The 15,152-nt window shown below is 36.9% G+C and overlaps 1 protein-coding gene across 1 annotated transcript; it reads left to right on the top strand.

Moving 5' to 3' along the window:
• Positions 1-397: 397 nt before the first annotated feature.
• LOC141737899 (uncharacterized) lies at positions 398-9,892 on the top strand. The gene is made up of 4 exons (XM_074572893.1): positions 398-589; positions 3,689-4,036; positions 5,318-5,421; positions 8,603-9,892. The coding sequence occupies exons 1-4, from the start codon at positions 538-540 to the stop codon at positions 8,780-8,782; spliced, it is 684 nt and encodes a 227-aa protein (XP_074428994.1). The 5' UTR covers positions 398-537; the 3' UTR covers positions 8,783-9,892.
• The last annotated feature ends 5,260 nt before the right edge of the window (positions 9,893-15,152 follow it).

Raw genomic sequence — 15,152 nt, 5'->3', positions numbered from 1 at the left:
CTTCTGAAGCATCACTGTGGTATATTTGATTTTTCTAATTGGACCAATACTAGATAAAGTGAAGTCATCTTCATCCATGTGGTGTTTAAGGCACAAATGGGACTTTGAGCAAGAGGATCAGAGTTAGATATCTATTACAAACTTTGCTGTATTACATTGTAACCACTGCTCCCAATCTTGGGCAGTTTTAGTATTTCTTTTTTTTTTTTTTTTTTCACATCGGCAGCTTTGATTAAATTTGCCATATGAAACTGATCCTCCTCCTAGTCATCTGAAGAAAACACTCAGAATGGAAAAATAGTCCCAGTGGAGTTCAATTTGAAACTATGATATTAGAAGGTAATATGTTGCAATGTCCAGGATGTGTGATGGTACAAAGGGAAATAGTTACAGTGAATGAAACCACAAGAACCTCCCCTTAGAAACAAGGTTAAAAACATGTTTTTAGGAGACCTTTAATTTACTACTTGCTGAAAGCTGTGGTATCACTCATCTTGCCTGAGGTTTTAAAACCTCTGCGTTAGCAATCCCAAGAAAATGACGAGGCTTTGTATATTAATTACAATAGCTTACTTTGCTCACTCTGCAGGTAAGTAGGGGGGTTTTGTTGGGTTTTTTAGTTTTTGGTTTGTATTCTTTTTGTGTGTGTGGAAGGCAGTGCTAGTTTTTAATCAAGGATGAAAGCGTCAGTTGCTCAGTTTTACTTTGTAAATTCTTCAATTCCCTCTTATGGAGGGAAGCAAAAACGAGAAAAAAAGTATGAAAGTACTTAAAAGAGTAGGTAGAAATTAAAATTACATCTGACTGACACAAAATTAAAATTACATGTGAATGAAAAAGGAGAAAAATATGGGTTCATTTTTGTATGTTAGGAGTCTATACTGATGTTTCTATATATAGGTCAACCGGACAACATGTTATTTCAGGATTTTTTAAAAACTGTGTCTTGGAGTACTTTTAAAAGTGTATGTATTCACTTAAACCAAGAAACTTAAAAAAAAAAAAAGAAAAAAAAAAACAAACACAAACAACAGCATAAAAATTAATTGGGACTATATATTTTTTTTTTAATTGTATAGCCTGATGAAAATGCAAAGATATTTCAGGTATGAGTCAACTGTTTCTTTTCACAAAGTTCGCTACATCATTGACTGAGGTGAGACTGATTTTCTGTGGGTAATGAAATATTGCTATCAATGTGATATATTGATTTTTAAGATACTTATTTTTCACCCAAATGAAAGGTGTGTCCTAGAAACTCTTCTGGATTATTTCAATTTTAAAACATTTTTCACGTTTGGCTTTCAGGAAACTCTTCCAAGTACAGCTCAGTCATTTCTGAACATACATTTATTAGTGTATAATTTCAAATGATAAAAAGTCTAAAAAGAATGACTGTATAAAAGAGGAGTAACCAGCTGTTTTAAAACATTTTATTGATTTGTTCTTATACTTTTAAAATCGTATTTTGTCTGTTCTTAGTAATAACTTTCCAATTTTTTGTACTCCATATAAAAATGCTGATGTAAAACTTAAAAGACAAACTCTGTTTTATTTGAAAGGAATTCCATAAATACAAGAACATTTGTGGTAAAAACAACCAACATTTTATCTGCTTAAACCTTTATTGTGGGATGAGATTAATCTTGCCTTTAAGTTACTATTTTTGTTTATTGACTACAAAGGGAGAGCACGGTTAAATGTAGGCATTTAAATGTGGCCATTTAAAGTATAAATAATTGAGTTTAAAGGTAGAATAATCTCACGTGATGTATTAGTTAAAATTTCAAATCTCAAATGTAGATAAAATTTAGTCATGTAAGGAGCTAAAAAGAGTGAGATGTGACCTGAAGTGGGTGTCAAGGGGCAGTTCTGTTATTCAGAAGAAATAGTAAGAGTTCATCACTACACTGCCTGAAAAAGCCCCTTCAAACTATTCTCCAGGTGAGGATTGCTTAAGTAGAATGCCTTTCAGTGACCTCCAGGAGTTGGCTCATGCCATCATGCCTGTGGTGAGGGAGGAAATGCAGACATTGAAGCCTGCCAAGTATTAGACAGGCTAGCGATTGCCTCTGGAAGAGGGACTGTCTAAATGCATTATCAGTTTAGCCTTCTGGATCCTTTGCAATTAATATCAGATTTGTTTCTTGAGGTGTATTGTAGCACGATGCTTTTTGTGCACACGCACACACACACACACTTTCTTTTTTTTCCTTTATCTATTCAAAGCACAGCAGTAGATTTCCTTCAGGCGCGCTCAGTCATTTTGGTCATTGTTGCCTGTATATGTGCAAGATTTTTTTTTTTTCAAAATCTCCATCACCTATCCATATAAGGCTTTACTTGAAAAATCAAAAAAAATACCCAAAGACCCTGGAATGTGATGTCAGGAACTACCAAAGCTGAAAAATTATAGAAATTGAAGATTGTTTTGAGATTGTATAGAAAATATTCCAAGCAGTGAGTCAGTAGCTGAATACAAGCACAGAATTTCTTTTTTTTTCATGAAGTACTTATTACTGTTGTGTTTATTCCATTTTTAATTTTTACTCTATTTCACTGTAATTGTGTTACCTTGTTTTACAGTATTTCTGCCCATAGCAAAATGTATGCAAATATTTAAATAACAATGTATTGAAATAATAAGGTAAAATTAACGGATAATTAAAATTACTTCTAATGAAGGTAATAATGATCTTTAGTTTCCTTCGGTCTAATCCCATTTTAATATAATCCTGTCTTTACATATATATATATATATATATATATATATTCACACACACACCCCCCTCTAGAACAGTTGTAACTGCCATTTTTCCCTAGATCTCCTTCAAATTCACAGCATGGAAAGAGATTTTTCACATCTTTTCCTTAGTTTAATAATATCTATATTATATTCTAAATTTTATCTGTGCTATTGGTAATATGTATTTCCTGGTAAAAATCCTTCATTAAAAGTACTATATGCACATATCCAGCAATTGTGAAAAGAGCATTTCAGTTTTGCACATTGATCAGAATAAAGGTATTTGAGAGCTTTTTCAGTAAATTATTACCAAAATGAGTTTTAGTATCATCCTTAATTTTTATACAAACTTTAATATGCCCAATGACTATCAAGTCATTCTTAATTGTTTAAATACTGTGTCTGACAAAATTTTATAGAGACAATAACATTTGAGCCAGAAACTATTGTATACATAGGAAATACGCAGACACTTGCAGAACAACATTTGAACTTTGTAAAAGTAAGTGCGTATTTTCCAGGATTTTTTGCAAGTGGAAAATATTGTCTGAAATTTCCCAGATCAAAGCTTTGTTATGAAGGAATCCCAGAAGTTTAAGAATAATAACTGTACACAAAATTAATGTAGTCCTCAGTTCTGTTCGCAATTCCTACATTGTCACCTCCCAGGCTTGCAGTTCTTATACATTACATGGAATTTACTCGGTATACAATCTTTAGGCAAAGTTACTGACTGTCTAACTCTGTTTTGAAAGCTGAGTGCAGCGTTTGTTCCTCGGAAGGCAGTTGTTTGCCTCACTCAAGTGGACCTTTTGTGCTTGTAGCTGTGGCTTTCTGTACGTCCGTATATCGACTACACCCACGTATTCAGCCGGCCAAGACAACCCTTCCTAAGAAAGCATACCTCTGTTTACTTGAATGTGCTTTATTTGCACCTTACAGACAGCACTGGGTCAGAGCTTTTGGTGATGCAATACCCTGAAGATGCCAGCGTGCTCCTTAACTCCACGGTGTGGATGCTGTGTGTATTTGAGTACCCCAGCGAGGAGAACGAGGAGCCAGTCGTGTACTGGAGGAAAGGCCCCAACTGCCGCAACCAGCAGAGCCTCCAGTCGAGCCATGACGCAGGCAGGCCACAGGTACAAATTATAAAGAACACTCTCAGGGGATTCTCCATCTTAAAACTGAGCAACGTCGACCAGAATGCCAGTAACTCCTATTTCTGCGACGTGACGCTAACGCAGAAAATCCAGGGCAAACGTGGAAACGGCACCAAGCTGACCGTGCATGGTAAGGAGCGTTTGGGAATGACAAAAATGGACTTGATGTGTGCAAGTTGAATTAAATTTTCTTTCAGCCTTCTCTCTCACCGCTCATCTCAGCTGTAAGAAGGGTGGCAAAAAGCAGTCTGCAGTCGTATGAGTAGGAAAGGGAAGGGATGCTTTTTGTTTGAACCGTTATACAGCTGGACAGACAGACTTCTCAGGGACAGAGACTTTTCTTTGGATCTAAACCAGTTCGCTGTGCAGTACAACATTGACTCTATACATTTATATAAATATAACATTAATTATTATATATATGTATAAAAAAAATTTTTTCTTAATATTTTACACAAACATTTGCTGTACCTTTACTCCATACCTAAACAAACAAACAAACAAATAAAAAATAAAATCCCCGACAATCTTTCATTATCTTTTTTTGTCATTTTCTTTATTCTTTAAAAGCCAGTGGTCTCTTTTGAAATATATAGTTTGTGCTTGCTCCTCCAGTTACTGAAAAATGAACAGTAAATTCACAGAGCAGTGTGAGGGCTTTTAGATAGAGTGTACGTGAAAGTAGGGATATGTGGGAGAGAAACTTTCTTTCCATTTGACTGTAAAATCAGTTTCAACACCTTATAACTCTACCCCTATCCTCAAATTATGAATCCAGTTTCTGTAACGCTGCTGGGAATGTGACCTCAGTGACCGAGATACACTATTTCAGATGATCCAAGTTTTCTTCCTGTAGATTTTCCAGACTAGCAAATGCTAAATGCCACAAAGCATCTTTCTCATTTTAGATCTCACATTATGTTTAACAATTGTCCAACGCAATTCTTCTGAGCCTGTAAAAAAACACAGCAGCCAATGAAGTCTTCTGACTATAGCAACATAAGCATATGTTTGGTTTAGTTTTTTATAAAGATAGAAGAAAAAGTTGTCTGAGACTTCGTAAGATAAATGTCATTTAATTTGGCTTTTTCATTATTACGTAAGTGTGTGCTGCATAATAAGGATGGGTTTGGATATGACACTTTTAGTAAACTGAGAATCTTGTTTACTATCCATTTTGTAAGTAGCTTACAACAGTTCAAAAATCTCATGTCTGAAGTAAAAAGAAGACAACAGTTGTCTCACGAGAAGCTTAAACTTTTAGCCTGAAAAACAGTGAAAGAAAATGTGATAAAAATAGACAAATGCGCTGCTTGATCGATCCTCACTAATACCTCAAATGAAATCTTATCAGAAAAGCAACTTGCTTTTTTCTTTTTCAAATACTTAATATTCTTTCTCTTTGTTTCAGATTTCAAATGCAAGGACTGTATAAGATCTGATAAGACCTGGTGGGGTTGGTTCCTTCTTCTTGGATACACCATCTTTGTCACCACAGTTATCATAGCTTTCGGTGTAAGTAGTATTTTCAGAAATAAATACTACAAACTTAAAGATGGGTGTCATCTTCTGATGGAAGAAAATCATAGAGAGATTAGCCTGAATACGCACCTGTGGCAAAGTAAAAAGTCACTCTGTTTTCTGTTAACTAAAGATTTAGAGGTAAAACCCCCTGCCTGTGAATGTTTTGAGGGCATAGCCATGGATTAAAAAAAAAAAAAAAAGCAGCTGTGACATATAAATTACACTTTTTTCTGTAATCCCCAGTAATGCCAGGGTTTATGTCCACTCCCACCCACTAGTTGGTGTGGGCCACGGCCTGACGTTTATCTGGCCAGCAGAGCAGCGCCGTAGCAACTTGAAAATTTGAAAATATTTTGCAAGAGAAGGAGAAAACATTTTTTGGATGCAAAATTGTCTAAGCCCAGGGTGCTTTCTTATGCTACTCATGGTGTTTTAAAAATCTTTCCCTCTTTCCTAGTTGTGGCTGTGTTACTCACTTCAAGGAAAAACTTCATAATCGTTTAAATGAGTTAGTTTCTGTGGAACCGAAACCTAAAAAGCCAGCTATTAATGAATAGCTCTACTTTGATTCTACCTGGGAATAACTTTTATGTAAATTAAACCATCTGGAAGGAAATAAACATGAGCTGGAGAAATGTGAACTATGCCGTAACTTGACGCAAATGAGCATCATAGTCTTTGAAGGCATGGATGGCACTACACTCATGCCTAACCCTCAACAGTACAACGTGCTCTGCTTATACTTACAAGGTTCTTACTTGCAACTGTAATTCGAAGATTATTATTTATAGGAGACCTAAAAAAATTCCTTGTGCTTCACCAACAATGTCTCTCCTCAAAACCACTGTTGTAGAGTTCCTTAAAAGTTAAAAAACACAGGCTAAAAAGTACCAAGTTACCAAACTTAACAGGCTTAGAGGAAGAAAACTTAACTCTTGAGGAATCATTATTGTTTTAAACCAGTAGCCATTTTAGGTCCAGAAAGAGGGTTCTTCCAGGTAGCTGAGCCCTGACTGAAAGGCAGGATTTCCTTCACCTTGTCTTCTCTTTCTCAGCCTGTGCAGTTTAAAGGGGCTACTTCAGTGTCACTGAACCTGGCATGGCGGCAACAGCTCCCTTTCTGCTGATGCTGCTGCACAGCCAAGCACTTCATTATTATATAAGGCTCAGCACCAGTGACATAAGTTACAAGACTTACAAAGACGCTTACGGTATCTGATTGCCCTTCTAGGTCAAGTAAGGTTTGGGTTTTGTTTTCTTTAGCAACACGTTGTTAAGTAATGTTACCTCAAAGCCACATCAAAAACAGAAATGTTCACACAGGAGACAAGGTAGGTGTACTCAGGGAGACAGTAAACTCGTGCCAGAGAGAGACATAAACAGTCAAACCTTGCTAAAATACAATATCAGAAGCCTGCCAGAAGCTGTTTCACATCCGAATATACAAAGTGAGCCAATCTAGTGACTCCTAAAATGAGTCACTGCGAGCACAATTAGCAAGCCGTAGCAAACTGTTACTGGATCTGGCTGGGATGGAGTTTAACTTTCTTCATAGCAGCCCTCATGGTGCTGCATTTTGGATTTGTAGTCAAAACAGTGTTAATTACGCACTAATGCTTTGGCTGAACCGTGCTTAAATAGCATCAAGGCTTCCTCGCTCTGCCGGCCCAGCAAGTAGGCTGGGGTGGGCAAGAGGCTGGGAGAGGACGCAGCCAGGACAGCTGACTCCAACTGACCAATGGGATATCCCATACCTTATAATGTCGTGCTCAGCAATAACATCTGGGGTAGGGGAAAAAGATCAAAGGGGTTTTTTTTTGCTTCTGAGGTGATCATTGCTCAGAAACTGGCGGGGCATTGGTCTGTTGGATGGAGGTGATGAGTGATTTCCTTGTTATCGCTTTGGCTTTTTGTCATGGTTTTCAGTTTATTTTTTCCTCTCTCCTTCACCCGTTAAATTGTCTTTATCTTGACCCATGAGGTTTTTTGCTTTTGTTCTTCATACTCTCTCCCCAGTCTCACTGGGGATGGGGGAGTGAGTGAGCAAGCAGCTCTGCGGATGCTCAGCTGCTGGCCGGGGTTGCCACACAGACCTACACTGAAATTTACAAAGTTAGGAAGTTTATAATTTTTAGAAGTAATTTATTTACTAAATTAAAAATGTTTCCTGTCATGAAAATGTATGTTGTGTCAAAATCAGAGTGTAAACTAATGAAGGTGGGACTCAAGGCCCTGTGGCCCTTACAGGCCACTACTTAATTCTGGCATGTCATGGCTGGTTGAGACCTTCAGGGAGCTTCTGTATGGAGCTGTTAACCTCAAGAAGATGTCTGACCTGTCTTTTCTGAGTCTAAAGTCCTCTCATCTCTTCCCTAGCTTCTTACTTCTGCCAAACTTTTCCTGTGCTTCCAAGTCAAGACTAGGGCACAGCAACATGCTATCCCAATGACACCTGTGTGACAGTTGTGTCTGTTTTACGCAGAAGCCATTACAGCAGTCGCTGAGGGATTCTCCCCAAAAAAAGACACCCACCTCGGCCACTCTCCAAAAAATATGTTTATGCTATGTTATGCTATACAAGAATAAAGAATGGATGAAAATTTTTTTCCCTCCAATCTATTTTTTCTAAAGTAACAGCACACATCTGTCCAAAGATAGCATTGGGAATTGGAGAAGTATTAAATGAAATCACTGCTGTACAGTCGGGCACCCTTTCTGACTATTTCTTGACCAGAATATGAAACAACCTGGAAAGCCTCAGAATTCTGCATATAAGAAGCTAATTCACTGAAATCAGTTAACACTGTCCGATATTAGTTCTCCTACTTTAAACCAAAATGTACCATAATAATGCTGTATCATAGTGTCCCACATCTGACCATATTCAATGTGTTCGTTAAGTTGGAACCAGCTAAACTATAAAACAATAACTACATAGGTATTAGTATCTTAGCTTACTTAACACCCACAACATTTATTATTAATAATAATTCGTTAAGTCAGTTCATGAAGGTGTAGTTAAAATTAGGTTTTGCCATGTTTCTTTTTAACTTTGATACACAACTTTAAAAAAAATTCAGAACGAATGCTGGATGGCTATCCCAGTAAATTTAGGTATCTAATGGAAATATTTTTACTGCTTAACAATATATTTTATGGAATATTGCAACAGATTCACCAGTGCCGTAAAAAATGCAAGAATGAATCAAGAAACACAGATAGCAGCGCTACTCTGCCAAGTGAATGGATTTATGACCAGCCGTCCAGACCAGTTAATAATGGGTTTAATCAAGAATATGAAGATATGTCACTAGTAAGAACTCTCAGTGACATTGGAAGGAAAATGATATAAAAAACCAAGGTGCGTGCAGTTGTAACTGAGACATGAGCATGTGTGATGTGCTACTTCTATCAAGACAGAAAAGGAACATACACATAGATCACTTCATTAACTTTTGTTCAAGGTTTTTTTATCTGTTAATGTATTTATTTCAAACTAAAGAAGTTACCACTCCATGAAGCTACAAATGACATGAGCTTTAATGTATGTAACTGTCATCAAAACACAGTAAAAGCTAAAGGTATTCAAACCTCTTTTCAATGCTAACAAACCTGACGGTACATACTGGGTTTTTTCTACTTTAAACACAAGGACACAGTTGGATTTATTATTATTTTTTTAATCCAGTTTAAGACAGCTTCTTTGCTTTACAAATGCAATTCTGTAATACAGTATCTGTCTGCTGTAGTGACAGATTTAAAGAAGAGTTTGTCCGAGAGGAATTCCTCTCGTGCTCCCAGTCCGCTGTCTGACCTTATTTCTAACTCCCCCCATTTACACATCCCCCGTGTTTGCAAATCCCTGTGACTTCTTCTACTCGCAGCTATTCAGCCAGCTATGCCACTCATGTAATGCATATTGGGCACATGCATCTCCCAGTAGAATGAAAACACTTAGATGTGTTTTTAAAAGTTGTAACTTACATGTTTTCTGAAGAAACATTTATTACTGAAATCATCTTGACGTGTAGATAGGCTACATAGATGTATGTTTACTGCTGTACGGCTTATCTTTACTGCTTATGCACCATATCTCAGACCGTAATATAAAATACTTGGATTAGAAAAGTGTCTTTTAAACTTGTTTTAACGTACTTAGAATACTTGTGGAATGTATGTAAACAACAACAATAGAACTAAGTTGTATATAAAAAGATTATCATAATTTGCATAGTAATGAAGTACTTGAGGAAGTGCTGCCTTGGTGTAGTTATGTATCTATGACTTGAAGGAAATTAAAACTTTGACGAAGTATTTAAATTGTCAAAAATGATTTTTTTCTTTTTTTTCTCAGTCAAATATTGCAAGCTGAATGTTGTGTTTCAAATTTGCTTACCACTGCAAATATATATTATGTGAAAGGAAACAGTTCACAGAATAAAATGGCAGAGGTTACAGCCTTATACATTAATTGTTGCAGTAATTGTAAAAAAGTGATTAAATTCTGTTCACTTAAAAGGGGACAGTAAGTCACATACTTGACACTCAGGGCTGGACATTAAGAAGCGGATACACACTGCTAGCTGGATTAAGCTTCAACTTCATCACTAGCCTCTTTTTCTAAAATATTTCCTTGTTCTATCAGTAAAGACACCAAATAAAATAATTTCCATTTAAGAAATTGATCTGAGCATTTGATTCCCTTCGGTGAAAGTGCTGGCTCATACACTTAGAAAAAGTGAAATGTGACTTTCAGAGGAACAGAGAGACTGTGCTTGAGCACTTGGAGGGGAGGGGCGCAGTCATGAAGAATATATTTTTTTTATTTATTATTTTTTATTTGGACTATGGGAATTAAACAATGGTCTTCCCTCCTCCTCTACCTAAACTGGGAACTGACTGCATCTGCAGTCATATGTATTTAGGTTTCCAGAGTCAGTAAATCAAACTCTAGTTTGTGGGTGTAAATATGTAATTCACTTCTTTTCCAGCAAAACTATCTCTTCAGAAGCACTTCAAATTTTCTATTTTAAGAACCTTTTAAAAATAAAATCCTTGTTGCATACGTCTAACTCTTCATTTTGAAGTTAAAATTATAAGTTGGGTTAAATATGAATGGGTTAAGTTCAGGGAATTTAACATGGAGCTTTAGAGGAGAGGGAAATAGCCATTCCATCCTTTAAAGTGCAAGATGTGAAGTCCATCTGAGGCAAAGATGAAGTTCTGTGAAGAGAAGAACTGAAGGCAACAGTCACTGAACAAAAGTCACCTTCAAGTACAAGAAGCACAAAGAGGTCAGTGCATTCAGTGAAACCTTCCAGCTCTGGCATTTTGGCAAAAATGACAAGAATTCCTACCTAATCTAGCAGACGTAACTAGAAGGTACATTTAAAAAGCACCTCATTCAGATAACTCATATACTCGAATAGGGCTGTTTTCTTTCTACTTTATAACACTGCCTCCAGTTCAGATCAATGGCCCTTCAAATGAAGGTCAATGTGATTTCTGCACTTTTTCCACATGCTTCTCAGAAACAGCTGAGCTATTTTCTACATAGTGTTTCCAAAGAAGTTGGACATAAACTTCCAGTCTGAAAGGTTAAATATTCTGAAAGTTCTGGGGGACTGAAAACAAGTAATAGGTAATATGTTCCATCATCTAACACCAACATCACAAGGATAGTAAAAAGACATTATTTGCTATATTGCAGTCAGCAAGGTCATGGATTTTTATAGCAGCTTAGTATAGAATGAAACATCAGGACCGAATTCAGAGTGAGTTTAGAATACAAACAATTCTTAATGTTAGACATGTGAAATATCTTTTTTTTTCTGTTTATACTTCTTTTTTAAAAAGTGCACTTTGTAGCGTTAAGTGCTGATCCTACAGTAAGTCAAAGAATCAGAGAACCATTGGTTAGAGGGGACCTCTGGAGATCATGTATTCTAACACCCCTAACTCAATCAGGGTAAGATAGGGCTGGTTGTCCTGGACCGTGTCCAGGTGGCTTTTGAATACCTACAAGGAGGGAGACTCCACAACCTCTCTGGGTAACCAGTCACTCTCACAGTAAAGTGTTTCCTGATGTTCAGATGGAACCTCCTGTGGTTCAGGTTGTGTCAATTGCCTCTCATCCTGTCACTGGGCACCACTGAGTAGAACCTGGCCTCGTTTTCTTCATTCCTTCCCATCAGGTATTTATACAAATTGGTAGCGTTCCCCTGAGCCTGCTTCAGGCTATACAGTGTCAGCTCTCTCAGTCTTTCATACATCAGATGCTCCAGTCCTTAATAATATTTGTGGGCATGCAGCGGACTTACTCCATTAAGTCCATAACTTTCTCGTACTGGGGAACCCAGAACTGGACCCAGCACCCCAGATATGGTGTAGCCTCTGCTATGTAGAGAGGAAGGATCACCGGCTTTGAACTTCTGACAATGCTCTGGTAATGCAGGGCAGGATGTTGAAGGCACATCGTTGGGTCACAGTCTGTTTGTTATCCCCAGTACCTGCAGGTCCTTCTGTGCAAAGCAGATGCAGGACTTTGCATGTCCCTTTTTTTGAGCTTGATTCCATTCTCTGCAGCCCAATTCTCCAGCCTGTCCAAGTCCCTCTGGACCACATATTTATCTTCAATTCCAAGTGACTCAAACAAAGAGTCTCAAGTTCATGATCTAATATATGAAGGATGGAGCCTTAGTCCTCTGGGAACTAGAGACAGAACTCCTGCTAATTTTAGTAGGACTGATGTTTACTTTCAAATCTCTTGAATATATACTCTGACAGGAAACACGTAGACCAGCTAAAGGAAAATAGTAACTGAAACAGTAATTTGCAATTACTTCTGATATTAAGCATTATCAAATATATGCTCAGCTAGGAGTTTAACAGTAATATCAGATTTCAAGATGTATTATGTATAAAGACATTTAGAGTGTGGAAAACTGGTCTGAAATCACCTTCATGGAATTTTTGGACCCTGGAAAAAGGCATATAGTAATACCATATAGGTCCTCATTCTAGAGAACCAGAGTTGGGAAAAAGGATTGAAACTGATGTTCATATCAAGAATGAGATAGAAGAAAGGATGAGTATTGCAGTTAGAATAAAGTACCAGTCTAGGCATCAGACATTCATAGAGTGCCCACATTTGGATGATGAACATTACTGCTCAGCTTAGTAGTCCCAGCCAATAAAATAATTGTTGCATACTTATAGTGATCTTCATTTCCAGTCTTCACACACAAAGCCAACCAAAGGTTTGAAGGTCAGAGCGGAGTTCAGAATCCTTTTAGGAAAACAAGAGCTGTTAGAAAAGGCAGAATTACTCCTGAATATCCTAGACAGGGCATTGACGTGTTCAGATAGAAATTCATTGCATTTCTGAAAAATAGAAAATTATGAAATTCAAGAATGCATGCATTAATTGAATGCAACATCCTGACCACTATACAATTTCCAGGCAAAAATCATTTCATTTCAAGAACTGAAGTGATCCTCCTCAACAGATCTAAAAAGAGGTGAAGCTGTCCTGTTTGCCTCAGCCTGCCAAGAGATCGAAGTTTTAACTGAAGACTCAGTGCAAAGTGCCTTTTTAGAGGGCATGCCTATACCAAAAGCCTGAGGCTGCAGTATTTCCTTTTCAAACACCTGCAGCATGCTACATGCACACGTTCAAGGCCTCAAGAAGATCATCCTGTTTTCATTACAATATCAGAAATGATAAAGCTTTCATTAGACTAGAATGAACAGTGTAAAGAAAAATTACAAAAAAAACCAAAAACCAAAACAAAAAAACCCCACCAAACAAAAAAAAAAACAGAAAAAGCCACAGTTGGATTGTTACCTGGTCCAAGTCTAACAGGGTAGAAAGTTAAAACTGTAGCTCAAGTTCCAATGCACTCAATGCTCCCTGTTGGGAGGCTCCTGGACTGCGACTGCAACACAACTGTACTTCAGACTGAAATTATCAGGATCACTAACTCATGAAAAATGCCGCAGTAACCTCCTAGCAACAGAGCTCACCAAGAGCACCTCTCTTCTCCTCTCCCTTCATCGCACGTGTTTCCCAGTGAATATCAGGGTGATTTCCACTTCACAGCACTGCAGGTCTGGCTCGAGTTCCCGGAGGTGAGCACCACTTTCTCCCTGTGAAACAAGCTCTGGTGTTTGCTGCTTTCTTCAGGCAAAACCTGAGCCGTCGTGGCTAGGCGAAGTTAAGGAAACTGAAGACTAAGCTTTCTGCCATCTGAGAGAACGCACGCATGTAGCTACATATGAACAGGGGATGGAGAGAGAAAACCAGGAGCAGGTCATCCATAACTTCATTAATTATGGAGAAGAAAAATAGTTAAAAGACAGACTTCCATGGCTTTTTGGGGTACTTTCATGTTTTGCTTCTATAGTTGGTAGCTTTTCCATAATTTATTTTTAGCTTAATGAGGAAAGATGGAAACTTTCTGTTGTTTTCTGTTCTCACATTGAAACTCCAATTTTCTGATCTCAGTAGGTGTCATGTTGTATATCCTTATCAAGATTATAACTAAAATGGAAAGCATGAAGTCTCACACAGCTGTCCAATTCACAAATAAGGAAAATAATTTTCTTAATGCTTCTCTGTCTTTCCCTAGTAGCAGTTACAATTGCACAAATTCTCTCCTTTGTAAGTAGCTAAGACTAAAAAAAAATATATTTCAAATTTGTCACTATTTTGTGGCATATGAAAAAAAATGGTGGTAACTGATCTGACTAGATGAGAAACAGTATCTACATACAGCTTACATTCTCAAACACAAATCTATTCTTTGGGAAAATTTGAAACCATTTGAGAAAAAAATTACTCCCTGACCAATTAATACCTAAATCATGGAACAAAAAAATATCACATAGAGCACATCTCTGAAATAGAACAGGATCTCAGACTAGTTTACTAAAATAAGTAAAAATACTTAAGCATAGAAGGATCTGTGATGCCTTAAGGACTCTTTACTATCTATAGACCAAGAGGGAAATACACAGATGTGGTACAGAAATTAACTATTTTTAATAATCTCTTAAGATTTTTATGTCTTGTCTGCTTAAATATACTTCTGTATGGAATATTTAAATATTAGAAAAATACCTTAGCGTATTTTTAACATAATCTGAAGTAATATCAGAACAGATATATTAACATTGGGCTTTATCATAAAAATATGTTCATCCTCAGGACAAAATATTACCTTATCCTGTTTCATCTTCTAGATTTGACTGTGTTTGTACTAATGATTTTTCAAAAGCATTTGTGAAATCTGAGTTTAAACAAAACCCAACAAAATGGTTTCCCAGACAACACAGCTACCAGAGCTAGTAACGTTTCAGCAGAAATGGTGCCTTTTTTTTCAAAAATTGTTAAGTATTGTTTGTAATTATCTTCATTGCAACCGCTTATCAACAGCATCATGGTACAAAATAGGCATGCGTTTTAGCAAGTTTAACTTCCTTCAGCCTTTTAAGATATTAACGTATTTTTTAAAAGTTATACAGCCTATTTGTGCAGCAAGTCCACCAGAAAATGAAATTCTGACAAGTGCAGGTTCTGCTTTCAGCCATACAAGGACTACACCCCAAACAGAACAGAACAGAACAACAGAATCTGTTTAAGAAGTATTCTTAAAATTACAAATTAACATATTTCATTGTGGTTTGTTTTGACAAAAGAGATCACGAACGGATTTTCAACT

The sequence above is a fragment of the Larus michahellis genome, chromosome 1 (genome assembly GCF_964199755.1).
Source record: "Larus michahellis chromosome 1, bLarMic1.1, whole genome shotgun sequence".
Classification (NCBI taxonomy): Eukaryota; Metazoa; Chordata; class Aves; order Charadriiformes; family Laridae; genus Larus; species Larus michahellis.
The sequence above is the reverse complement of the archived record's forward strand: the minus strand, read 5'-3'. Positions and strand labels throughout refer to the sequence as shown.